Source organism: Cherax quadricarinatus, chromosome 8, assembly GCF_038502225.1.
Source record: "Cherax quadricarinatus isolate ZL_2023a chromosome 8, ASM3850222v1, whole genome shotgun sequence".
NCBI classification, from domain to species: Eukaryota; Metazoa; Arthropoda; class Malacostraca; order Decapoda; family Parastacidae; genus Cherax; species Cherax quadricarinatus.
Genome location: NC_091299.1, coordinates 44174944 through 44202301, shown reverse-complemented (window position 1 = coordinate 44202301; position 27358 = coordinate 44174944). Strand labels below are relative to the sequence as shown.

At 39.5% G+C, this 27358-nt stretch overlaps 1 protein-coding gene across 3 annotated transcripts in view; it reads left to right on the top strand.

Annotated features, from left to right (window-relative positions):
* LOC128685270 (POC1 centriolar protein homolog A) overlaps positions 1-27358 on the top strand; it is a 103755-nt gene that overhangs the window by 11377 nt on the left and 65020 nt on the right. For all 3 annotated transcript variants that reach the window (XM_070083047.1, XM_070083046.1, XM_053771764.2), the window contains one exon: positions 15566-15678. In XM_070083047.1, coding sequence (XP_069939148.1) covers positions 15566-15678 — 113 coding nt within the window. The remainder of the gene's footprint in view (positions 1-15565; positions 15679-27358) is intronic.

The following is a 27358-nucleotide window of genomic DNA, read 5'->3' as shown; positions in this document are numbered from 1 at the left end:
AACAAATGGATTTGTCAGTTAAAAATAGGAGAGGAGAGTTATTAAATGGAGAGTTAGAGGTATTGGGAAGATGGAAGGAATATTTTGAGGAATTGTTAAATGTTGATGAAGATAGGGAAGCTGTGATTTCGTGTATAGGGCAAGGAGGAATAACATCTTGTAGGAGTGAGGAAGAGCCAGTTGTGAGTGTGGGGGAAGTTCGTGAGGCAGTAGGTAAAATGAAAGGGGGTAAGGCAGCCGGGATTGATGGGATAGAGATAGAAATGTTAAAAGCAGGTGGGGATATAGTTTTGGAGTGGTTGGTGCAATTATTTAATAAATGTATGGAAGAGGGTAAGGTACCTAGGGATTGGCAGAGAGCATGCATAGTTCCTTTGTATAAAGGCAAAGGGGATAAAAGAGAGTGCAAAAATTATAGGGGGATAAGTCTGTTGAGTGTACCTGGTAAAGTGTATGGTAGAGTTATAATTGAAAGAATTAAGAGTAAGACGGAGAATAGGATAGCAGATGAACAAGGAGGCTTTAGGAATGGTAGGGGGTGTGTGGACCAGGTATTTACAGTGAAACATATAAGTGAACAGTATTTAGATAAGGCTAAAGAGGTCTTTGTGGCATTTATGGATTTGGAAAAGGCGTATGACAGGGTGGATAGGGGGGCAATGTGGCAGATGTTGCAAGTGTATGGTGTAGGAGGTAGGTTACTGAAAGCAGTGAAGAGTTTTTACGAGGATAGTGAGGCTCAAGTTAGAGTATGTAGGAAAGAGGGAAATTTTTTCCCAGTAAAAGTAGGCCTTAGACAAGGATGTGTGATGTCACCGTGGTTGTTTAATATATTTATAGATGGGGTTGTAAGAGAAGTAAATGCGAGGGTCTTGGCAAGAGGCGTGGAGTTAAAAGATAAAGAATCACACACAAAGTGGGAGTTGTCACAGCTGCTCTTTGCTGATGACACTGTGCTCTTGGGAGATTCTGAAGAGAAGTTGCAGAGATTGGTGGATGAATTTGGTAGGGTGTGCAAAAGAAGAAAATTAAAGGTGAATACAGGAAAGAGTAAGGTTATGAGGATAACAAAAAGATTAGGTGATGAAAGATTGAATATCAGATTGGAGGGAGAGAGTATGGAGGAGGTGAACGTATTCAGATATTTGGGAGTGGACGTGTCAGCGGATGGGTCTATGAAAGATGAGGTGAATCATAGAATTGATGAGGGAAAAAGAGTGAGTGGTGCACTTAGGAGTCTGTGGAGACAAAGAACTTTGTCCTTGGAGGCAAAGAGGGGAATGTATGAGAGTATAGTTTTACCAACGCTCTTATATGGGTGTGAAGCATGGGTGATGAATGTTGCAGCGAGGAGAAGGCTGGAGGCAGTGGAGATGTCATGTCTGAGGGCAATGTGTGGTGTGAATATAATGCAGAGAATTCGTAGTTTGGAAGTTAGGAGGAGGTGCGGGATTACCAAAACTGTTGTCCAGAGGGCTGAGGAAGGGTTGTTGAGGTGGTTCGGACATGTAGAGAGAATGGAGCGAAACAGAATGACTTCAAGAGTGTATCAGTCTGTAGTGGAAGGAAGGCGGGGTAGGGGTCGGCCTAGGAAGGGTTGGAGGGAGGGGGTAAAGGAGGTTTTGTGTGCGAGGGGCTTGGACTTCCAGCAGGCATGCGTGAGCGTGTTTGATAGGAGTGAATGGAGACAAATGGTTTTTAATACTTGACGTGCTGTTGGAGTGTGAGCAAAGTAACATTTATGAAGGGATTCAGGGAAACCGGCAGGCCGGACTTGAGTCCTGGAGATGGGAAGTACAGTGCCTGCACTCTGAAGGAGGGGTGTTAATGTTGCAGTTTAAAAACTGTAGTGTAAAGCACCCTTCTGGCAAGACAGTGATGGAGTGAATGATGGTGAAAGTTTTTCTTTTTCGGGCCACCCTGCCTTGGTGGGAATCGGCCGGTGTGATAATAAAAAAAAAAAATAAATAATAATATATACAGGAGAAGGGGTTACTATCCCCTTACTCCCAGCACGTTAGTTGCCTCTTACGACATGCATGGCTTATGGAGGAAGAATTCTGTTCCACTTTTCCCATGGAGATAGGAAATAAACAAGAACTAGTAAGAAAATAGAAGAAATTCCAGAGGGGTGTGTATATACAGTGGAACCTCTACTTATGAGTTTAATCCATTCTGTGGCCTTGCTCGTATCCCGATTTGCTTGTATGCTGAGTCAATTTTCCTCATTTAAATCAATTGAAATGCAGTTAATCTGTTCCGGCTCTCACGAGGCATGACAGAATACTTCAGTATTTCCCTAATATCAACTCTGGCTTATTTATCCATCAAAATTCATCTAATATGACATAATAAACAATATAAATAATATAGAAACCTGATATATACTATGGAAAATTAAAATTACCTGGATGAATCTCATTAGATGCATACTAGTAATTTTATAAAAGTAAAAAAGATAATTCCTGTAATTGTTTTACATGATGGTAGGATTGCTGGTGTCCATTTTTCTGTCTCATAAACATGCAAGGTTTCAGGTACGTCTTGCTACTTCTACTTACACTTAGGTCACACTACACATACATGTACAAGCATATGTATATACATCCCTCTGGGTTTTCTCCTATTTTCTTTCTAATTCTTGTTCTTGTTTATTTCCTCTTACCTCCATGGGGAAGTGGAACAGAATTTTTCCTCCGTAAGCCATGCGTGTTGTAAGAGGCAACTAAAATGCCGGGAGCAAGGGGCTAGTAACCCCTTCTCCTGTATATATTACTAAATGTAAAAGGAGAAACTTTTGTTTTTCCTTTTGGGCCACCCCGCCTTGGTGGGATACGACCAGTGTGTTGAAAGAAAGAGAAAAAATATAATTATTCTTTATCAAGGTAGCAAAAAATGTTCTCCTTTGATACCTACTCCACTCATATCTCTACAAGTAACTCTGGACCTATATTAATTTCCAATGAAATATACATCACCAGGAATTCTGGTACAACATGTTGAATTTAATAAATGACTACAAATACATTGAAGGAGAATTTATAATAATAACACTCACCAATTTGTCTGGAGATTACTTGGTGTGTCATACACAAACCCCTGCCTAAAATATGAAGAAAATACTGGCCAGAATTTCAACATTTATTTATTTATTTATTTATTTATTAATTTGAACATGATACAGTGAAGTATGTATAAAGTTATTACAGTGCAACATGCCAAAGCCCCTTGTATGCAGAGCATTATGAGCAGGCCTAAAATTAACTTAAGACTAACTAAGCAATGATATATTCAGTGGTAAATACATTATTGTAAACAGATAACAATTTAGCACAAATGAGTATTACAAAGACAGGTCATATGGTCATTTACTGTGTTGCTGAGCATTCAGTAGATTGGAGTATTCTGTTAGGTAATGTAATTAAAAAAATGAAGTTTGATTGGGTCACAGGTTAGACATTTATGAGATACAATAATGAGAAACATTTACAAGAAACAATTTATGAGATACAATTATTCAGTATTTATTTAGTTGTGGGTGAGTAAATGATTTTTGAGAAGAGACTTGAATTTATAAACAGACAGTGTTTCTTTTATATTCACAGGTAATAAATTCCAGATTTTAGGGCCTTTTATGTGCATTGAGATTTTGCATAGCGTGAGATGGACTCCAGGAACATCAAAGAGTGATCTGTGCTTTGTGTTATGGTCGTGTGTTCTGTTGAGGTTGGTAAGGAGACGTTTGAGGGGAGGGTTTATATCAGAGTTAAGTGTTCTATGAATGTAGTAGGTGCAGTTATAAGTATGGATGTTTTGAATGGTGAGTAGGTTTAGAGTTTTGAATATTGGTGGAGTGTGCTGCCTGTAGTGAGAATTTGTTATCATTCTGACTGCAGCCTTTTGTTGGGTAATTAATGGTCTGAGATGGTTTATTGTTGTTGAGCCCCATGCACAAATTCCATAGGTGAGATAGGGGTAAATAAGTGAGTGATATAGGGCCAGGAGGGCTGACTGTGGAACATAGTACCGTATCTTCGATAGTATGCCTACGGTCTTGGAAATTTTTTTGGAAATTTGTTGTATATGTGTTTGAAATTTGAGTCTATTATCAAGGTGGATTCCTAAGAATTTTCCCTCTGAGTTTTGTGATAGGTGATCCGTTTATCTATATGTTAAGAGGGACGTCTGTAGCTCTGTTACCAAACTGAATGAAGTAGGTTTTGTCAATGTTTAGAGAAAGTTTGTTAGTACTCATCCAGGTAGATATTTTCTGTAATTCGGTATTTACAGTATTGGCTAGCGTGACTGGGCTCAGGTGAGAGAAGACGTATGTAGTGTCATCTGCAAATAGTGTGGGTTTGAGTAGTTGCGATGCATTTGGTAGGTCATGTATATGAGAAAGAGAAGAGGGCCTAGGAAACTTCCCTGTGGGACACCAACTGTAATTGGCTGTGCTGAAGAGTTTGCCCCGTTTGTGTACACATATTGGCTTCTGTGTTACAAAAAATGCGATTCTAAAAGCTTATAGATCTCCAGTGAATACTAGAAAGGACTGCCCTTCTAGCATCCAGCCTGTTACTGGGTTTTTGTAACAAGTAGTCAGTATCCTTGTCCAATTATCCATTAGAATTCAGTATGAATTATTAGTGGTTTAGGATTACAACAGGTAGGTTACTAACTAGAGAAAATAAAATTTAAATACATTTATTAAGTTGTCTAGAGGTATATCATCAAATTAAATTAAATTAATCAATTCAAACAAATTAATAATAATCACTTCTCTCGTATACAATAGTATTGTGCTGAAAGCACCTATCACATTTATAATTCTTAAGTACAGTCTGGTACATTAACATTTAATAAGATATTACAAATATGTACAAGTAAGTTTGTGTATGTGTGTAAGTGCTCTAAGTAGTTCGCTATGTCTCAAGACTCGACTAGACTTAAACAAGTGACTGACAAAGTCCTCACATAAACTAACTTCTTGACCACCTGGCAATCATAACAGTCTACTTGAACAATAAAAAAGAATGCTAAGCCCAATAGCAATATAACAAGCAACTGCAACACAGAATCAGGAACAAGGAGATAATATAATGACACTAAGTAGGGACCATCAGCAGATCCTCCACAAGTCACCAAACTCCCATACTACTGAATCTAAGTTCAGCATAAGAAAATCCCCGACTGTGATAATACACAGATAACAGTACAAGTTATTTCAGAAGCTACAGCTCAGGACCTGAGTTGCTCAGAGTGTCTATGCGACACACAACCTCAGTACAACGTCGAAAATCATTAAGTCTATACAATGTTCTGTGAACAGAGTCTCCAGAACTAACAAAAATAATGAGACAGACGATCTGTCCAACCACCAAGAGAGTCTAGACCAGACTGAATACTTCAGGCGAGGTGAGGACACCCCCCTCCCCTCGATCACGTGATAGCTCCGTGGGTCGCTGCAGCTCAGAAACAGAAGCCGGCAGTCTAACGAGCCACAAGCGATAATTACATTAGTTAGACAATCAAGACTTGAACTGAGCACATAATATGTTACATCCTACCTAACCAATGGAAGCTAAGTCAAATAACAATATAAAGCAATACATTTACGATTTAGCTATTATCGCAAATATAAGCAATATGAAATTATATGAAAAAATAATAATTATATATATACATAATCATTGCAACCCATTCAGGGGTTGCAACATTCTGTTACTGAGGTAAGACTTTAGGTAGTTGAGGGAGTGCCCTCTTATGCCATAGTGCGACAATTTTATATGGAGCAAGTCAGGGTCAGCTGTATCAAAATCTTTACGTAAGTCTATGAAGATCCCCAGTGGGACTTCTTTTTTCTCTATTGCAGTGTATATGTGTTCTAGCATGTGTATAATTGCATCATTAGTATTTTTATTAGGCCTGAACCCAAATTGACAGGGGTTGAGTATGTTGTGGGAGATGAGGTAGGAATAGATTCACTTATGAATTAATTTTTCGAAGATTTTAGAGTGAGGGTGTAAGTTGGATATTGGCCTATAGTTATTCAAGTCTGTTTGGTCTCCTCCTTTATGGATCGGGGTGACCCTTGCTATTTTGAGAACTGTAGGGAAGGTAGAGGATTCTATGGATTTGTTAAAGAGTGTTGCATTGATTGGTGATAGTAGTTGTGATGCTTTTTTGTATATAAAGGGTGGTAAGGTATTTAAATCTCCTGTCTTGTTTTTTAGTGTATTAATAATAAGGGAGACTTCAGTAGGGTTAGTCGGAGCTAGGAACAGTGTGTTCGGGTAGTTGCCAGTGAGGTAGTCATTGGGTCGGGTATCTGAGCTTGGGATTTTATTGGCAAGGTTTTTTCCTATAGTGGAGAAGAAATTATTGAGTCTGTTCGCTGTTTCAGTTGGTGGGAGTTGGGGTTCATCTGGTTTTGTTAATTCAATTTTGCTATTTCATGATATCTTTTTTGTTCCTAGAATTTCAGATAGGGTTTTCCAGGTCTTTTTTATATCACCTCGTAAGTTGGATAATCTGTTCTCATAATACAGTTTTTTAGCCCTTCTTATCAGGCTGGTTAGGATTGACGAGTAACGTTTTGTTTGATCTCTAGTTATGCGACCCATTCTGTACTGTTTTTCGTATAGGTGCTTTGTATTTATGGATTTGAGGATGCTGGGTGTTAGCCAGGGACTGTTCAGTCTCTTAGCTGTCATCTGTTTAGTTTTTTGGGGCAGTGCTTGTTATAAAGGTATTGGGTCTTTTTTAGAAAATTATTAATACATTCGTCAATATCTGTATAGATTTCTAGCTCAGTGTGCCATTCAATGTTTGTCACTGCTGCTGTGAAGTTATTAATGGCTGCTTCATTGTGAACTCTGAAAGTGACTTTAGTAGTGTCTTGGGGTAATTTGCCAAGGTTTGTGATGAGGAAGGTAGGGTAGTGATCTGTGGTATTATCTGTGATTATGCCTGATTTTAATGGGGATATGGTGATATGGTTGGAGGGTTGGAGGGAGGGGGTAAAAGAGGTTTTGTGTGCGAGGGGCTTGGACTTCCAGCAGGCATGCGTGAGCATGTTTGATAGGAGTGAATGGAGACAAATGGTTTTTAATACTTGACGTGCTGTTGGAGTGTGAGCAAAGTAACATTTATGAAGGGATTCAGGGAAACCGGCAGGCCGGACTTGAGTCCTGGAGATGGGAAGTACAGTGCCTGCACTCTGAAGGAGGGGTGTTAATGTTGCAGTTTAAAAACTGTAGTGTAAAGCACCCTTCTGGCAAGACAGTGATGGAGCGAATGATGGTGAAAGTTTTTCTTTTTCGGGCCACCCTGCCTTGGTGGGAATCGGCCAGTGTGATAATAAAAATAAAAAAATAATGGTGTTGGTCCAGATGTGGTCTAGTAGGGAAACACTAGTCTCTGTAACTCTTGTAGGTTTTGTTACTGCTTGTAGCAACATGCAGTTACTCAGTGTTTGTGAATTCAGTAACGTGTGGGTCCTGGTCTTGCAGGAGATTTATATTGAAGTCGCCTGAGAGTAGCAAGTGACCTTTGTTCATGCGTGCATAAGTTATCATACTTCCTAGGTTGTCACTAAAACGGCTAATGTTTGACTGTGGTACTCTGTAGATGTTTATCACTGTGAGAGGTTTTTGTAGGTATTTGGATTTGAATTTAGCTATTATATATTCCCCATGTTCATCCCTTGTGCAAGTATTAGTGATACATTTTAGCTGGTCTGAGTAGTATATAGCTGTGCCACCCCCTTGTTGATCTGTCCTACAGTTGTGTACGGCTGTGTAACCAGGAATGGCATAGACATCTGTAGTATCAGGCTTTAGCCAGATTTCGGTGAGAGTAATGATGGATTCAAATTCAAAGTTTATTCTCTATAAAGATTACAATGTTGAATTTACAGAATTTGGTTATTGTGTGGTTTACATTATTATATTTTTTTTTTATTATCACACCGGCCGATTCCCACCAAGGCAGGGTGGCCCGAAAAAGAAAAACTTTCACCATCATTCACTCCATCACTGTCTTGCCAGAAGGGTGCTTTACACTACAGTTTTTAAACTGCAACATTAACACCCCTCCTTCAGAGTGCAGGCACTGTACTTCCCATCTCCAGGACTCAAGTCCGGCCTGCCGGTTTCCCTGAATCCCTTCATAAATGTTACTTTGCTCACACTCCAACACTCCATGTAGTTAAATAATGATTACAGAGTGTACCACTAGAACGCCTAGCATGGCTAGGCATTTCGGGCAGACTTAGTTTAATTCTTTATTTTAAAATATTACAAATTATGAGGTAAGTTGGTATTATGGCTAAGTGACTAAATACTAGTTTGTGAGTTTAGCAATGTGAATGCTTTTGTTTTGGCACAGTACATAGTTTCAGTATTGGAGTATCATAGGATTCATTATTTTAAGATTGAGATTAATATTTCTGTTTATGGTCAAATGGGTGAGTGAGTGTAAGTGTGAACCACCAGGTGGTATTCGTGTAGTTAGTTGATGGGGTGTATCAGGGAGATAAGATGTTTTCTAATGGTAGTTTTGAAGGGTGATGAATGTGTCTGCAGTTCTAGAGTTCTCAGGTAGGGTGTTCCAGATTCTAGGGCCTTTGACATACATTGAATTTTTGTAAAGGTTTAGTCGGACACGGGGAATGTCGTAGAGATGTTTGTGTCTGGTGTTATGCCTGTGGGTTCTGTCACAACTATCAAGAAAGCGTTTTAGGTCAAGGTTGATATTGGAGTTTAAGGTCCTGTAGATGTAGATTGCACAGTAGTAAGTGTGGATGTACTGAACAGGGAGTAAGTTTAGATCTATGAAGAGTGGGGGGGTGTGTTGCCAGGGATGGGATTTAGTGATTATTCTTACTGCAGCTTTTTGTTGGGTTATTATTGGCTTTAGGTGTGTTGCTGCAGTTGATCCCCAAGCACAAATAGCATAGGTGAGGTATGGATAAATAAGTGAGTGGTATAGTGTGAGAAGGGCATTTTGCGGCACGTAGTATCGTATCTTGGAGAGGATCCCAACCGTTTTGGATACTTTTTTGGTTATGTGTTGGATATGGGTGCTGAAATTCAGGTTGTTGTCAAGGTATAGGCCTAGGAATTTGCCCTTTTTATGTCTGGTAATTAGAGTGTTGTCGATCTTAATGTTAATTTGTGCATCTCCTGCTCTGCTGCCAAACATAATATAGTAGGTTTTGTCAGTGTTAAGCGTAAGTTTATTGGCTGTCATCCAAGTCGATATTTTGATCAGCGCCTCGTTAACAATGGTGTTGAGGGTGGCAAGATTAGGGTGAGAGATGACATAAGTCGTGTCGTCAGCAAAGAGAATGGGTTTCAGGTGTTGGGATACGTTTGGAAGATCATTGATGTATATGAAGAAGAGCAGGGGACCAAGGACACTTCCCTGCGGAACTCCAGTATCAAGTGGCCGTGTTGTTGATGCTGTGTCTTTAATGGTGACATACTGATACCTATTAGTAAGGTAAGATTTGAAATAAGCAAGCGCATGGCCTCTTATACCGTAATGGTCAAGTTTGTGGAGTAGGATGTCGTGGTCTACTGTGTCAAAAGCTTTTCTTAGGTCAATAAAAATTCCTAGTGGATATTCCTTATTTTCCAATGCTGTGTAAAGCAGATCTAGCGTTTTTATGATTGCATCATTAGTGCTTTTATTTTTCCTGAATCCAAATTGGCAGGGGTTGAGTATGTTTTGTGCTGTTATAAATGAATATAGTCTCCTGTGCATGAGTTTCTCAAAGATTTTGGATAGCAATGGTAAGTTTGATATTGGATTATAGTTGTTTAAGTCTGTAGGGTCACCACCTTTATGTATTGGTGTAACCCTTGCCATCTTGAGTAGCTTCGGGAAGGTGCTAGTTTCTAGTGACTTGTTAAAAAGTAATGAAATAGCATGCGCAAAGATATGGGCCGCTCGCTTGTACAGTAATGGTGGGACATTAGACAGATTCCCTGAGTTGTTTTTAAGTGACTTTATAATCTCGGTGACTTCCGTGGGCTCAGTTGGTGCACGATAGAAGGAATTTGGGAAATTCCCATCTAGGTAGTCCCCGGCATGGGCATTGGTATGTGGGATTTTATTGGCGAGATTAGATCCTATGGTTGAGAAGAAGTCGTTTATCTTGTTAGCTGTGTCAGTGGGATGTAGTGGTGTTTCATTAGGTTTAGTTAGGACAATATTCTTTTTTTTTTTTAGTTTTTGGGTCCCTAGAATCTGAGAGAGTGTTTTCCAGGTCTTTTTTATATCTCCTCTAGTGTCTGTGAATCTACTGGAGTAGTATAGTTGTTTGGCTTTCTTTATTACTTTGGTGAGAACTGATGAATAGTGTTTAAGAATATCTTTGTGTATTAAGCCCTGTCTATATTGCTTTTCATATTGGTGTTTCTTGTCAATGGATTTCAGAATGGTGCTGGTTAGCCATGGGCAACCAAGCCGTTTGTTTGTGATCTGTTTCGTTTTTATAGGACAATGTTTGTTGTGGCAAAATACCCCAAGACACTACTAAAGTCACCTTCAGACTTCACAATGAGGCAGCCATTAATAACTACACAACAGCAGTAACAAACATTGACTGGCACACTGAGCTAGAAATCTATACAGATATTGACGAATGTTTTAATAATTTTCTCAAAAAGACTCGATACCTCTATAACAAGCACTGCCCTAAAAAAACTAAACAGATGACAGCTAAGAGACTGAACAGTCCCTGGCTAACACCCAGCATTCTCAAATCCATAAATACAAAACACCAATATGAAAAACAGTACAGAATGGGTCACATAACCAGAGACCAAACAAAACGTTACTCGTCAATCCTAACCAGCCTGATAAGAAGGGCAAAAAAACTGTATTATGAGAACAGATTATCCAACTTACGAGGTGATATAAAAAAGACCTGGAAGACCCTATCAGAAATTCTGGGAACAAAAAAGATATCACGAAATAGCGAAATAAAATTAGCAAAATCAGATGAACCCCAACTCCCACCAACAGAAACAGCAAACAGACTCAATGATTTCTTCTCCACTATAGGACAAAACCTTGCCAATAAAATCCCAAGCTCAGATACCCCACCAAATGACTACCTCACTGGCAACTACCCGAACACACTGTTCCTAGCTCCGACTAACCCATACGAAGTCTCCCTTATTATCAACGCACTAAAAAACAAGGCAGGAGATTTAAATACCTTACCACTCTTTATATACAAAAAAGTGTCACAAGTACTATCACCAATCATTGCAACACTCTTTAACAAATCCATTGAATCCTCCACCTTCCCTACAGCTCTCAAATTAGCAAGGGTCACCCCGATCCATAAAGGAGGAGACCAAACAGAGTTGAATAACTATAGGCCAATATCCAATTTACACCCTCTCTCAAAAATCTTCAAAAAATTAATTCATAAACGAATCTACTCCTACCTCATCTCCCAAAACATTCTCAACCCCTGCCAATTTGGATTCAGGCCTAATAAAAATACTAATGATGCTATTATACACATGCTAGAACATATATACACTGCAACAGAGAAAAAAGAAGTCCCACTGGGGATCTTCATTGACTTACGTAAAGCTTTTGATACAGTTGACCATGACTTGCTCCACGTAAAATTGTCACACTATGGTATTAGAGGGCACTCCCTCAACTACCTCAAGTCTTACCTCAGCAACAGAAGCCAATATGTGTACGCAAATGGGGCAAGCTCTTCCGCTCAACCAATTACAGTTGGTGTCCCACAGGGAAGTGTCCTTGGCCCTCTTCTCTTTCTCCTATACATAAATGACCTACCAAATGCTTCGCAATTACTCAGACCCACACTTTTTGCAGATGACACTACATACGTCTTCTCTCACCCGAGCCCAGTCACACTAGCCAATACTGTAAACACCGAATTACAGAAAATATCTACCTGGATGAGGACTAACAAACTTACACTAAACATTGACAAAACCTACTTCATTCAGTTTGGTAACAGAGCTACAGATGTATCTCTTAACATAACGATAAACAGATCACCTATCACAAAGCTAACAGAGGGAAAATTCTTAGGAATCCACCTTGATAATAGACTCAGATTTCATACACATATACAACAAATTTCTAAGAAAATTTCCAAGACTGTAGGCATACTATCGAAGATACGGTACTATGTTCCACAGTCAGCCCTCCTGGCCCTTTATCACTCTCTTATTTACCCCTATCTCACCTATGGAATTTGTGCATGGGGCTCAACAACAATTAACCATCTCAGACCACTAATTACCCAACAAAAGGCTGCAGTTAGAATGATAACAAATTCTCACTACAGGCAGCACACTCCACCAATATTCAAAACACTCAAGCTACTCACCATACAAAACATCCATACTTATTACTGCACCTATTACATACATAGAACACTTAACTCTGATATTAACCCTCCCCTCAAACATCTCCTTGCCAACCTCAACAGAACATATGACCATAACACAAGGCACAGATCACTCTTTGATGTTCCTCGTGTCCATCTCACGCTGTGCAAAAACTCAATGCACATAAAAGGCCCTAAAATCTGGAATTCATTACCTGTAAATATAAAAGAAACACTACCTGTTTATAAATTCAAGTCTCTTCTCAAAGATCACTTACTCAAAACCAAATAAATACTGAATAACTGAACCTTATAAATTGTATATCCTATATGTTACTCACAATTATATCACACAAATGTTAAACCTAGGACCCAATCTAACTTTGTTATTTTTTTAAATGCACTACCTAACAGAATACTCCATTCGACTGAATGTACAGCAATGCATGCAACCATATGACCTGTCTTTGTAATACTCATTTGTGCTTTTTAGTTATCTGTTTACAATAATGTTTTATCACTGATTTCATCATTGCTTAGTTAATCTTAAGTTAATTTTAAGCCAGCCCGTAATGCTATGCATATAAGTGGCTTTGTCATGCTGCTCTTACCTGTATTTTTTTGTACCTCTGTATGTATGCTAAAATAGTCTTAAGTAATTTGTTAAGAAAAATGTCTGTCCAGTCATCAATACCATTGGCCTTGGAGAATTCTGTAGGCCAGTCAACAATCTCTAGGTCAGCTGTGAACTTCCTTATTGAGGCCTCGTCATGGAGTCTAAATGAGACTTTGTTGTATTCAAGTGGTGGTTTACTAATGTTTGTCAGGAGGAAGGTAGGGTAGTGGTCTGTAGTGCTATCTGTGATTATCCCTGATTTAAGGGGGCTAGTATATTGGTCCATATGTGGTCTATTATGGTTGCACTTGTCTCAGTGAGCCTGGTTGGTTTAGTTATTGTTGGTATGAGAAGCGTGTTGTTCATATTGTTGATGAAATCAGTTACAGGCTGATCATCTAGTAAGCCAAGGTTGATGTCGAAGTTGAAGGGAATTTAGCAATGCTATGAGGTCATCGTAATGTTTACTTAAAGATCTGATATTGTAGTTAAAGACAGTTATGTTTTTGTTGGCTCTGAGAAGTGCATTTGATTGGTCTGCTGTGTAGTAATTACAGTTACTGTTTGATTCATTTAAGTCATTCAATAAGAGGTTGGTATCAGGATCAATGCTTGTTATCATAAGATTTATAGTGAATCTATAGTTAGAATTAAGTATAAGACAAAGTAAATATTCTACAGCTATAAAATAGCACCTGAGTTATTTTAACAAATGTAAAAAAATTGATCTAAGGTAGTTCTTTAAAGCTAAAATAAAGGAGACAATATATAAGGGACTAAAAAAACTTTGTGGTGAACAAATAAAGTGGTAATCAAATAAATGAGCTAGGGAATATAATGGCAAATATAGTGAATTTATTACACTTTAGCACCTGAGAATAGCACCTTGATTATTTTAACAGTTGTGAATATATGAACTAAGGTTGTTATGCAAAGCTATAATAAAGCTAAAATAAAGGAGAAAAAATATAGGGACTAAATTAAATAATGGTAAACAAAGTTAAATTGGCAGATAGTAACTAAGATGTGATATAGATTTGGGAGTAAGATCTGATTTGTTTCCATCTAATTGCAGAGTCCTGTCCAGTCGCCTAATTCTCACGTTCTGCAGGACTGCCAATCCAACAATTTCGGCTCCTATTTGAGAGGTTTTAAACACAATGTAACCTCTAGAGTGACAAATATTCTTCCGATTTTCACTAACGTTATCTTGCCCAGTTCAAAATCAATGGCAACCCCCCCTTCCCCCAGCGACGCTCACCAATTTCGCTGGTTCTTTATTTATTTACAAATTAATTTTTATTACCTACAATATATTCAATCAATTTACATACAAAATACACTGTATTTTCGGAAAATATACAGTATTTTCCACATATACAGTGAAGCCCCGGGTTTTGACCCCTTTTTTCGGCCAAATTTTGTCCCGCGTTTCAGCCCTCGCCCGAGCTTTTGGCCGGCGTACCAGACTTATCCACCTGCCCGCACTTGCATGCCTCCCTGCCCAGGCATCGTGAGCCAGTCTAGAGTTGTTTATCCTTGAGTGAACATTACCCTGCGTGCTCATCCTGCCAGGCAGGCAGGCAGCCAGCCAGCCAGCCAGGCATCCAGCCAGCCAGGCATCCAGCCAGCCAGGCAACCAGCCAGCCAGGCAACCAGCCAGGCTGGCTGCCTGGGTGGCTGCCATCTTTGCAACAAGTTCAGTGACAGAACCATGTCCCATTTTAGGGAAATCTTAGAGACGCCAGAAACAGAGCACTCTTGACAGTTATTTTGTGCGACAGGGGTCCATTGACTCTCAAGCTTGTCCTAGTGGCATTAGAAGACAAAGAAGAGAAGTAACCCTAGAGAGGGACTTAATACCTGAAGTCCTTATGGAGGGGGATTTCCCTTCCAAACAATAAGCCCTCCCTCTCTCCTCCCTATCTTCCAGATGCCAGCAAGTCTCTTCAATAAGGGTAAGTAAATGTTATTTTAAATATTTAAATTTTAATTTATCTATTGTATACTGTATGTATTTATCTGTTTTATGTGTATGTAAAACTATAGTTATTCTTTAAAAAATGTATTTTTTTGTGAATATTTTTGTGGGTCTGGAGTCTTAATTGTATACATGTATACATTATTATTGAAAGAATTAGGAGTAAGACGGAGAGTAGGATAGCAGATGAACAAGGAGGCTTTAGGAAAGGTAAAGGTGTGTAGACCAAGTGTTTACAGTGAAACATATAGGTGAACAGTATTTAGATAAGGGTAAAGAGGTGTTTGTGGCATTTATTTATTTGGAAAAGGCATATGAGAAGGTAGATATAGGGGCAATGTGACAAATGTTGCAGGTGTTTGGTATAAGTGGGTTACTGAATGCAGTGAAGAGTCTTCACAAAGATAGTGAGGCTCAGGTTAGAGTATATAGAAGAGAGGGAGATTATTTCTGAGTGAAAGTAGGCCTTAGACAAGGATGTGTGATGTCCCTTTTTTGGAAGGGAATCAGTTATTTGAATATTTGGCTTAGAAACATTGATCACCATATGAGTATGTCAGTCATTGTGTTGCAGGTTTATAGGTCACACAGATGCTGTTAATGATGTTTGCTTCTCTCCATCTGGAAATATAATGGCATCAGCTTCCCGTGATCGCTCAGTCAGACTTTGGATTCCTAACATTAGAGGTGAGTGACTGCCTATTTGTGATCAGTGTACTCATTTGTACCTATTGAGTCATAGCTATGCTCTTAAGTGCCCTATCTTCAGTGTTCCATCTACAGTAGTTGCAGCACTTACTACCTCTTGTATCCCATTCCATTGCTCTGCTACACTGCTTTATATATATATGTGGTAAATATCATTTAATATGCCAGTTGATGAATCCTGTTTTAATAGCCAGTTTTATGGTTCAGTACATTTTATTGCCACTGACAGAGCTAATATATTTACTCTGCATTTCTCTTAGTTTAGGTGAATTTTTTATACGATGGTGAGAATATTATAAAGGTATTCTCCTTACATTATGTACAGTGGACCCTTGTTTTTCGTAAGCATTGGAAGTCGTAATTTTCGAAAATCGTAACGTTTTTTTCGTCAGAATATTGATTCGCGAATCATCATTTGGCTCACAAATAGTCATTCATCCCAGATGCGCACGAGTGGCCCCGACGCAGCCACAGTCAGTGTCCCATTGTTTATCAGTGAGTGAGCATGATCCCACACATTCATATGATACATTTTGTAATATTCCATTTGTTTTAGTGCTTGCAACTGCTAAATAAGCCACCATGGTCCCAAAGAAAGCTAATTCCAGCCCTTTGGTAAAGAAGGTGACAAACACGATAGAATTAAAGAAAAAGATTGTAGAAAAATACGAAAGTGGTGGTGGTAGTGATAGTGGTAGAGGGTGGTAATCATGGGGGTAGAGGGTGGTTGTGGTTGTGATGGTGGTAGAGGGTGGTAGTGCTTGTGATGGTAGAGGGTGGTAGTGGTTGTGATGGTGGTAAAGTTTGGTTTGTGATGGTGGTAGAGGTTGGTTTGTGATGGTGGTAGAGGTTGGTTTGTGATGGTGGTAGAGGTTGGTTTGTGATGGCAGTAGAGGGTGGTTTGTAATGGTGGTAGAGGGTGGTTTGTGATGGTGGTAGAGGTTGGTTTGTGATGGTGGTAGAGGGTAGTAGTGATGGTGGTAGTGGTTGTGATGGTGGTAGAGGGTGGTAGTGGTTGTGATGATGGTAAAGGGTGATAGTGGTTGTGATGGTGGTAGCAATGGAGATTTGTGCAATGTGGAGTAGGATGGAAATATTTGTGGCATTAAAAAACAAAGAAGGGCAGTGACCCCAGATAAGGACTTGGTACCTAGAGTCCTTATGAAGGGGGATTCCCCTTTCAAACAGTAACGTCTCTTCCCTCTACCCTCCTCCCTGTCTTTCATTCATCAACAACAGCCTTCAATAAAGGTAAGTGTCAAGTTGAATGTTCATTCTTTTGTGCATGTAAATCTATCTTTAAGGTAAAAAAAATTTTTTTGTTAATACTCCTGGGTGTCTGGAACGGATTAATTGGATTTACATCGTTTCATATGGGGAAAATGGTTTCGCAGATCATCAGTTTTGCCATTAGTCACACTCCGTGCAACGGATTAATTACGAAAAACGAGGGTCCACTGTATATAATTTTTACCCAAATTAATAATTACTTATATATAGTAGCTATGTGCGTTGTAAAAGTCAACTAAAATGCTGGGAACAATGGGCTAATAACCCCATTTCCTGTAATAATTACTAAAAAGAATAAGAAGAAAATTGTCAAAGTGGGATGTCTGAATGTGCGTGGATGTTGTGTGAATGATAAGAAAGAGATGATTGTGGATGTTATGAATGAGAAGAAGCTGGATGTCCTGGCTTTAAGTGAAACAAAGCTGAAGGGGTGGGAGAGTTTCAGTGGAGAGGAATAAATGGGATTAGGTCTGGGGTTTTAAATAGAGTTAGAGCTAAAGAAGGAGTAGCAATAATGTTGAAGGATAAGCTATGGCAGGAAAAGAGGGACTATAAATGTATTAATTCAAGGATTATGTGGAGTAAAATAAAGGTTGGATGTGAAAAGTGGGTTATAGTAAGCATATACACCTGGAGAAGAGAGAAGTGTAGAGGAGAGAGAGAGATTTTGGGAAATGTTGAGTGAATGTGTGGGGAGTTTTGAACCAAGTGTGAGAGTACTTGTGGTTGGGGAATTCAATGCTGAAGTGGGTAAAAATGTTGTGGAGGGAGTAGTAGGTAAATTTGGGGTGCCAGGGGTAAATGAAAATGGGGAGCCTTTAATTGAGCTATGTGTAGAAAGAGGTTTTTTATTTATTTATTTATTATAAATTTGAGCACACCTACAGAGGTACAAAAAAAAAATACAGATAAGAGCAGCATGCCAAAGCCACTTATACTATGCATAGCATTACGGGCTGGCTTAAAATTAACTTAAGATTAACTAAGCAATGATGAAGTCAGTGATAAAACATTAATGTAAACAGATTACTATAAAGCACAAGTGAGTATTACAAAGACAGGTCATATGGTTGCATTCAGTCATATGAAGGATTCTGTTAGGTAGTGTATTTAAAAAATAATAAAGTTAGATTCGGTTTTAGGTTTAACATTTATGTGATATAATTGTGAGAAACATTTAAGATATACAATTTATAAGGTTCAGTTATTCAGTATTTATTTGGTTTTGGGTGAGTAAGTGATCTTTGAGTAGAGACTTGAATTTATAAACAGGTAGTGTTTCTTTTATATTTACAGGTAATGAATTCCAGATTTTAGGGCCTTTTATGTGCATTGAGTTTTTGCATAGTGTGAGATGAACACGAGGAACATCAAAGAGTGATCTGTGCCTTGTGTTATGGTCATGTGTTCTGTTGAGGTTGGCAAGATGTTTGAGGGGAGGGTTAATATCAGAGTTAAGTGTTCTATGTATGTAATAGGTGCAGTAATAAGTATGGATGTTTTGTATGGTGAGTAGGTTTAGTGTATTGAATATTGGTGGAGTGTGCTGCCTGTAGTGAGAATTTGTTATCATTCTAACTGCAGCCTTTTGTTGGGTAATTAGTGGTCTGAGATGGTTAATTGTTGTTGAGCCCCATGCACAAATTCCATAGGTGAGATAGGGGTAAATAAGAGAGTGATATAGGGCCAGGAGGGCTGACTGTGGAACATAGTACCGTATCTTCGATAGTATGCCTACAGTCTTGGAAATTTTCTTAGAAATTTGTTGTATATGTGTATGAAATTTGAGTCTATTATCAAGGTGGATTCCTAAGAATTTTCCCTCTGTTAGCTTTGTGATAGGTGATCCGTTTATCATTATGTTAAGAGGGACATCTGTAGCTCTGTTACCAAACTGAATGAAGTAGGTTTTGTCAATGTTTAGTGTAAGTTTGTTAGTCCTCATCCAGGTAGATATTTTCTGTAATTCGGTATTTACAGTATTGGCTAGTGTGACTGGGCTCGGGTGAGAGAAGATGTATGTAGTGTCATCTGCAAATAGTGTGGGTTTGAGTAATTGCGAAGCATTTGGAAGGTCATTTATGTATAGGAGAAAGAGAAGAGGGCCAAGGACACTTCCCTGTGGGACACCAACTGTAATTGGTTGCGCAGAAGAGTTTGCCCCATTTGCGTACACATATTGGCTTCTGTTGCTGAGGTATGACTTGAGGTAGTTGAGGGAGTGCCCTCTTATACCATAGTGTGACAATTTTACGTGGAGCAAGTCATGGTCAACTGTATCAAAAGCTTTACGTAAGTCAATGAAGATCCCCAGTGGGACTTCTTTTTTCTCTATTGCAGTGTATATATGTTCTAGCATGTGTATAATAGCATCATTAGTATTTTTATTAGGCCTGAATCCAAATTGGCAGGGGTTGAGTATGTTTTGGGAGATAAGGTAGGAGTAGATTCGTTTATGAATTAATTTTTCGAAGATTTTTGAGAGAGGGTGTAAGTTGGATATTGGCCTATAGTTATTCAACTCTGTTTGGTCTCCTCCTTTGTGGATCGGGGTGACCCTTGCTATTTTGAGTACTGTAGGGAAGGTGGAGGATTCAATGGATTTGTTAAAGAGTGTTGCAATGATTGGAGATAGCATTTGTGACACTTTTTTGTATATAAAGGGTGGTAAGGTACTTAAATCTCCTGCCTTGTTTTTTAGTGCATTGATAATAAGGGAGACTTCGTATGGGTTAGTCGGTAATAAGTAATACATATTTTATGAAAAAGTGGATAAGTAAATATACAAGGTATGATATAGCACATAATGAAAGTAGTTTGTTAGATTATGTATTGGTGGATAAAAGGTTGATGGGTAGGCTCCAGGATGTACACGTTTATAGAGGGGCAACTGATATATCGGATCATTATCTAGTAGCTACAGTTAGAGTAAGAGGTAGATGGGATAAGAGGAAAATGGCAACAAGTAAGACGGAGGTGAAAGTGTATAAACTAAGGGAGGAGGAAGTTTGGGCGAAATATAAGCAACTATTGGCAGAAAGGTGGGCTGGTGCAGGTACGAGTAGTGAGAGGGTTGGAATAGTTTTAAAAATGCAGTATTAGAATGTGGGGCAGAAGTTTGTGGTTATAGGAGGGTGGGTGCAGGAGGAAAGAGGAGTGATTGGTGGAATGACGAAGTAAAGGGTGTGATAAAAGAGAAAAAGGTAGCTTATGAGAGATATTTACAAAGCAGAAGTGTTATAAGAAGAGTAGAGTATATGGAGGGTAAAAGAAAGGTGAAGAGAGTGCAAAAGGAGAGCAGATGATAGAGTGGGAGAGGCACTGTCAAGAAATTGTAATGAAAATAAGAAAAAAAATTGGAGTGAGTTAAACAAGTTAAGAAAGCCTAGGGAATGAATGGATTTGTCAGTTAAAAATGGAGTAGGGGAGTTAGTAGATGGGGAGAGGGAGGTATTGGGTAGATGGCGAGAATATTTTGAGGAACTTTTAAATGTCGACGAAGAAAGGGAAGCGTTAATTTCATGCACTGGCCAGGGAGGTATACCATCTTTTAGGAGTGAAGAAGAGCAGGATGTAAGTGTGGGGAAGGTGCGTGAGGCATTACGTAGAATGAAAGGGGGTAAAGCAGCTGGAACTGACAAAATCATGACAGAAATGTTAAAGGCAGGGGGGACATAGTGTTGAAGTGGTTGGTATTTTTGTTTAATAAATGTTTGAAAGAAGGAAAGGTACCTAGGGATTGGTGGAGAGCATGTATAGTCCCTTTATATAAAGGGAAGGGGACAAAAGAGATTGTAAAAATTATAGAGGAATAAGTTTACTGAGTATACCAGGAAAAGTGTACAGTAGGGTTATTATTGAAAGAATTAGAGGTAAAACAGAATGTAGGATTGTGGATGAGCAAGGAGGTTTTAGAGTGGGTAGGGGATGTGTAAAATCAAGTGTTTACATTGAAGCATATATGTGAACAGTATTTAGATAAAGGTAGGGAGGTTTTTATTGCATTTATGGATTTAGAAAAGGCATATGATAGAGTGCATAAGAGAGCAGTGTGGCAGATGTTGCAAGTACGTATTTGGAATAGGTGGTAAGTTACTAAATGCTGTAAAGAGTTTTTATGAGGATAGTGAGGTTCAGGTTATGGTGTGTAGAAAAGAGGGAGACTACTTCCCAGTAAAAGTAGGTCTTAGGGATGTGCAATGTCACCATGGTTGTTTAATATACAGTGGTCCCTCAATAATCGTCCATAATCCGTTCCTGGAAGTGGGATTATTATCGAAATAGACAATTTTCGAATCAATTTTCCCCATAAGAAATAATGTAAATGCAAATAATTCGTTCCCGACACCCAGAAGTATTAAAACAAAAATTTTTTTTACATGAAATATAGATGTAGTATATAAACAGTACAGTGGCACATGATGAATGAAACATTAACAAAATAACACTTACCTTTATTGGCGATTCTTCTTTGTGTATGGAAGACTGGAGGAGACAGATTGGATTACAGTGGACCCTCGACTAACGATATTAATTGGTACCCGAGAACGATTATCGTTAGTCGAGTTTTTTTAACGTTAGTCGAGGCAACATGTTAGCGTTAACGTATCGTTGATCGAATTTAACGTTAGTCGATGCCATCGTTGGTCGAGGGTCCACTGTATTTACTGTTTGGAAGGGGAATCCCCTTCCATCAACACCTCGGGTACCATTTGCTTTTCTGGGGTTACTTCTCTTCTCTGTTTCTTAATGCCACTAGGACCACCTTGAGAGTCACTGGAGTCCTGTCTCGCAAAAAAACTGTCCAGAGAGCTCTGTTTCTGGCGTCTCTTTAAAACTTCCCTAAAATGGCCCAAGACTCTGTCACTGTACAAGTTGCTGATATGGCTTGCAACATCCTTCTCCATAAATCTTTCCATCCTACCCCACATTTCAAAAATCTCCTTAATTTCTGAAGAAGGCACCTTCTTCCATCTCTCTTCCGCCTCCTCTGCAGCAAGATTCTGAGCTGTGATCTGTTGCTGTTCCTGCTGAAGCTCTTGCGGCTCCTCAGTGATTAGCTTTTCATTGTGGTCCTCCACCAACTCTTCCACATCCTCCAAACTCGCATCCAACCCCATGGAACTCCCCAGTGCGACAATAGAGTTCACAACTGACATAGGCTCATCAGGGGCTGCCTCAAACCCTTCAAAATCCCTCTTGTGGGCACAATCTGGCCACAATTTTCTCCAAGCAGAGTTCAAAGTCCTGGTAGTCACTCCCTCCCAAGCCTTACCTATAAGGCTTACACAATGGAGAATACTGAAGTGTTCTTTCCAAAAATCTCTTAGGGTCAAGTGAGTGTCTGAGGTCACATTAAAGCGCCTTTCAAACATTGCTTTGGTGTAGAGTTTTTTAAAGTTTGAAATGACTTGTTGGTCCATGGGCTGGAGGAGAGGAGTGGTATTCGGTGGCAAGAACTTTACTGTGATGAACCCAAACTCCTTCAGAATTAGGTCATCAAAGTTTGGAGGATGAGCAGGTGCATTGTCCATTACTAGGAGTCACTTGAGATCCAATTTCTTTTCCAGGAGGTAATTCTTCACACTAGGGCCAAACACTTCATCGACGAAAATGTCCCTTGTGACCCATGCCTTACTATTAGATCTCCAAAACACACACAATTTACTCTTCATAAATTTGTTTTTCCTGAACACTCTGGGATTTTCAGAATGGTACACTAGTAACGGCTTCACTTTGAAATCCCCACTAGCATTAGCACAGAACATTAGCGTCAGCCTGTCTTTCATAGGCTTGTGTCCTGGCAGTGCCTTTTCTTCCTGAGTAATGTAGGTCCTCTTTGGCATTTTCTTCCAAAAGAGGCCTGTTTCGTCACAATTGAACACTTGTTCAGGTTTCAGTCCTTCAGTCTCTATGTACTCCTTGAACTCCTGCACATATTTTTCAGCCGCTTTGTTGTCAGAACTGGCAGCCTCACCATGCCTTACCACACTGTGTATGAATTTAAGTCCAGCCTTTGCTGGACTTAAATTCACTCACATCACCACTAGTTGTAGGCAATTTCTTTACCAAATCGTCATGCAACTGCCTAGCCTTTTCACAAATAAGCGACGTCATAAGACTATCTCCTGCTAATTGTTTCTCGTTTATCCACACCAATAATAACTTCTCAACATCTTCGAGTACTGGTGATCTCATTTTTGTCAGCACATTTATCCCCCTTTGCAACAACAGCATCCTTGATTTCCTTTTTCTTGGCTATGATAGAAGATATGGTTGTACAGGATTTGTTGTACATCCTGGCCAGTTCGCCCACACGTACGCCACTATCATATTGTTCAATGATGTTTTTCTTAAATTCAGTTGTATTTCTTACCTTCTTTACCAAAGGCTTGGCACTAGGAGCTTTCTTTGGAGCCATGGTAGCTTATTTAGCACTTGCTAGCACTAAAATCAATGGAATATTATGAAATATTTTGTTGGAGCAAGTGAGGGGACCGTCGTTCACTGGTAAACAATGTCACACTGGCTGGGAAGGGAAGGCCCAGGCGGCTCAGAGCGTGAGTACGCGTCCCGGACGAAGGACTATTAGCGAGTTAACGGACCATTTGCGAGCCAATGTATAGACGTAATAACAGGACTATTTCCGAAATGGACGACTTTCAGGCCAGACAATTATTGAGGGACCACAGTATTTATAGGTGGGGTTGTAAAAGAAATAAATGATAGGGTGTTTGGGAGAGGGGTGGGATTAAATTATGGGGAATTAAATACAAAATGGGAATTGATGCAGTTACTTTTTGCTGATGATACTGTGCTTATGGGAGATTCTAAAGAAAAATTGCAAAGGTTAGTGGACGAATTTGGGAGTGTGTGTAAAGGTAGAAAGTTGAAAGTGATCATAGAAAAGAGTAAGGTGATGAGGGTATCAAATGATTTAGATAAAGAAAAATTGGATATCAAATTGGGGAGGAGGAGTATGGAAGAAGTGAATGTTTTCAGATATTTGGGAGTTAATGTGTCAGCAGATGGATTTATGAAGGATGAGGTTAATCATAGAATTGATGAAGGAAAAAAGGTGAGTGGTGCATTGAGGTATATGTGGAGGCAAAAAATGTTATCTATGGAGGCAAAGAAGGGAATGTATGAAAGTATAGTAGTACCAACACTCTTATATGGGTGTGAAGCTTGGGTTGTAAATGCTGCAGTGAGGAGGCAGTTGGAGGCAGTTGAGATGTCCTGTCTAAGGGCAATGTGTGGTGTAAATATTATGCAGAAAATTTGGAGTGTGGAAATTAGGAGAAGGTGTGGAGTTAATAAAAGTATTAGTCAGAGGGCTGAAGAGGGTTTGTTGAGGTGGTTTGGTCATTTAGAGAGAATGGATCAAAGTAGAATGACATGGAGAGCGTAAATATCTGTAAGGAAAGGAAGGCGGGGTAGGGGTCGTCCTTGAAGAGGTTGGAGGGAGGGGGTAAAGGAGGTTTTGTGGGCGAGGGGTTTGGACTTCAAGCAAGCGTGCGTGAGCGTGTTAGGAGTGAATGGAGACGAATGGTATTTGGGACCTGACAAGCTGTTGGAATGTGAGCAGGGTAATATTTAGAGAAGGGATTCAGGGAAACCAGTTATTTTATATAACTGGACTTGAGTCCTGGAAATGGGAAGTACAGTGCCTGCACTCTAAAGGAGGGGTTTGGGATATTGGCAGTTTGGAGGGATATACAGTGGTCCCTCAATTATCGTCCGGCTCTGAAATCGACACGTTATTGTGGTCCAAACGTTGGCTCGCAAATGGTCGGTTTACTCGCTAATCATCCTTCGTCCGGGACGCGTACTCACGCTCTGAGCCGCCTCGGCCTCCCTTCCCAGCCACTGTGCCATTGTTTACCAGTGAGCGACGGTCCCCTCACTTGTTCATATAAATATTTCATAATATTCCATCCATTTTAGTGCTTACAAGTGCTAAATAAGCTACCATGGCTCCAAAGAAAGCTCCTAGTGCCAAGCCTTTGGTAAAGAAGGTGAGAAATACGATTGAATTTTAAGAAAAACATTATTGAGCAATATGAAAGCCTTATAGGTAAGGCTTGGGAGGGAGTGACTACCAAGACTTTGAACTCTGCTTGGAGAAAATTGTGGCCAGATTGTGTCCACAAGAGGGATTTTGAAGGGTTTGTGGCTGACCCTGATGAGCCTATGTCAGTTGTGAAATCTATTGTGGCATTGGGGAGTTCCATGGGGTTGGATGTGAGTTTGGAGGATGTGGAAGAGTTGGTGGAGGACCACAACGAAGCGCTAACCACTGAGGAGCTGCAAGAGCTTCAGCAGGAACAGCAACAGATCGCAGCTCAGAATCTTGCTGCAGAGGAGGAGGAAGAGAGATGGAAGAAGGTGCCTTCTTCAGAAATTAAGGAGATTTTTGAAATGTGGGGTAGGATGGAAAGATTTATGGAGAAACATCACCCTGAGAAGGATGTTGCAAACCATACTAGCAACTTGTACAGTGACAGAGTCTTGGCCCATTTTAGGGAAGTTTTAAAGAGACGCCAGAAACAGAGCTCACTGGACACTTTTTTTGCGAGACAGGACTCCAGTGACTCTCAAGCTGGTCCTAGTGGCATTAAGAAACAGAAAAGAGAAGTAACCCCAGAAAAGGACTTGGTACCTGAGGTGTTGATGGAAGGGGATTCTCCTTCCAAACAGTAACTAATCCAATCTGTCTCCTCCTCCAGTCTTCCATGCACTAAGAAGAATCGCCAATAAAGGTAAGTGTTATGCTGTTAATGTTTCATTCATCATGTCCCATTGTATTGCTTATGTACTACATCTATATTTCATGTAAAACAAAAAAATTTGTTTTAATAGTACTTCTGGGTGTCAGGAGCGGATTAATTGTATTTACATTATTTCTTATGGGGAAAATTGATTCGAAAATCATCTTTTTCGATAATCGTCGCACTTCCAGGAACGGATTAATGATGATAAATGAGGGACCACTGTATTGTGTATTTTTATATGTAGGGTTGGAATAGTTTTAAAAATGCAGTATTAGAATGTGGAGCAGAAGTTTGTGGTTATAGGAGGGTGGGGGCAGGAGGAAAGAGGAGTGATTGGTGGAATGATGAAGTAAAGGGTGTGATAAAAGAGAAAAAGGTAGCTTACGAGAGGTTTTTACAAAGCAGAAGTGTTATAAGAAGAGCAGAGTATATGGAGAGTAAAAGAAAGGTGAAGAGAGTGGTGAGAGAGTGCAAAAGGAGAGCAGATGATAGAATGGGAGAGGCACTGTCAAGAAATTTTAATGAAAATAAGAAAAAAATTTTGAAGTGAGTTAAACAAGTTAAGAAAGCCTAGGGAAAGTATGGATTTGTCAGTTAAAAACAGAGTAGGGGAATTAGTAGATGGGGAGATGAAGGTATTAGGAAGATGGCGAAAATATTTTGAGGAACTTTTAAATGTTAAGGAAGAAAGAGAGGCGGTAATTTCATGCACTGGTCAGGGAGGTGTACCATCTTTTAGGAGTGAAGAAGAGCAGAATGTAAGTGTGGGGGAGGTACGTGAGGCATTACGTAGAATGAAAGGGGGTAAAGCAGCTGGAACTGATGGGATCATGACAGAAATGTTAAAAGCAGGGGGGGATATAGTGTTGGAGTGATTGGTACTTTTGTTTAATAAATGTATGAAAGAGGGGAAGGTACCTAGGGATTGGCGGAGAGCATGTATAGTCCCTTTATATAAAGGGAAAGGGGACAAAAGAGACTGTAAAAATTATAGAGGAATAAGCTTACTGAGTATACCAGGAAAAGTGTACGGTAGGGTTATAATTGAAAGAATTAGAGGTAAGACAGAATGTAGGATTGCGGATGAGCAAGGAGGTTTCAGAGTGGGAAGGGGATGTGTAGATCAGGTGTTTACATTGAAACATATATGTGAACAGTATTTAGATAAAGATAGGGAAGTTTTTATTGCATTTATGGATTTAGAAAAGGCATATGATAGAGTGGATAGAGGAGCAATGTGGCAGATGTTGCAAGTATATGGAATAGGTGGTAAGTTATTAAATGCTGTAAAGAGTTTTTATGAGGATAGTGAGGCTCAGGTTAGGGTGTGGAGAAGAGAGGGAGACTACTTCCTGGTAAAAGTAGGTCTTAGACAGGGATGTGTAATGTCACCATGGTTGTTTAATATATTTATAGATGGGGTTGTAAAGGAAGTAAATGCTAGGGTGTTCGGGAGAGGGGTGGGATTAAATTTTGGGGAATCAAATTCAAAATGGGAATTGACACAGTTACTTTTTGCTGATGATACTGTGCTTATGGGAGATTCTAAAGAAAAATTGCAAAGGTTAGTGGATGAGTTTGGGAGTGTGTGTAAA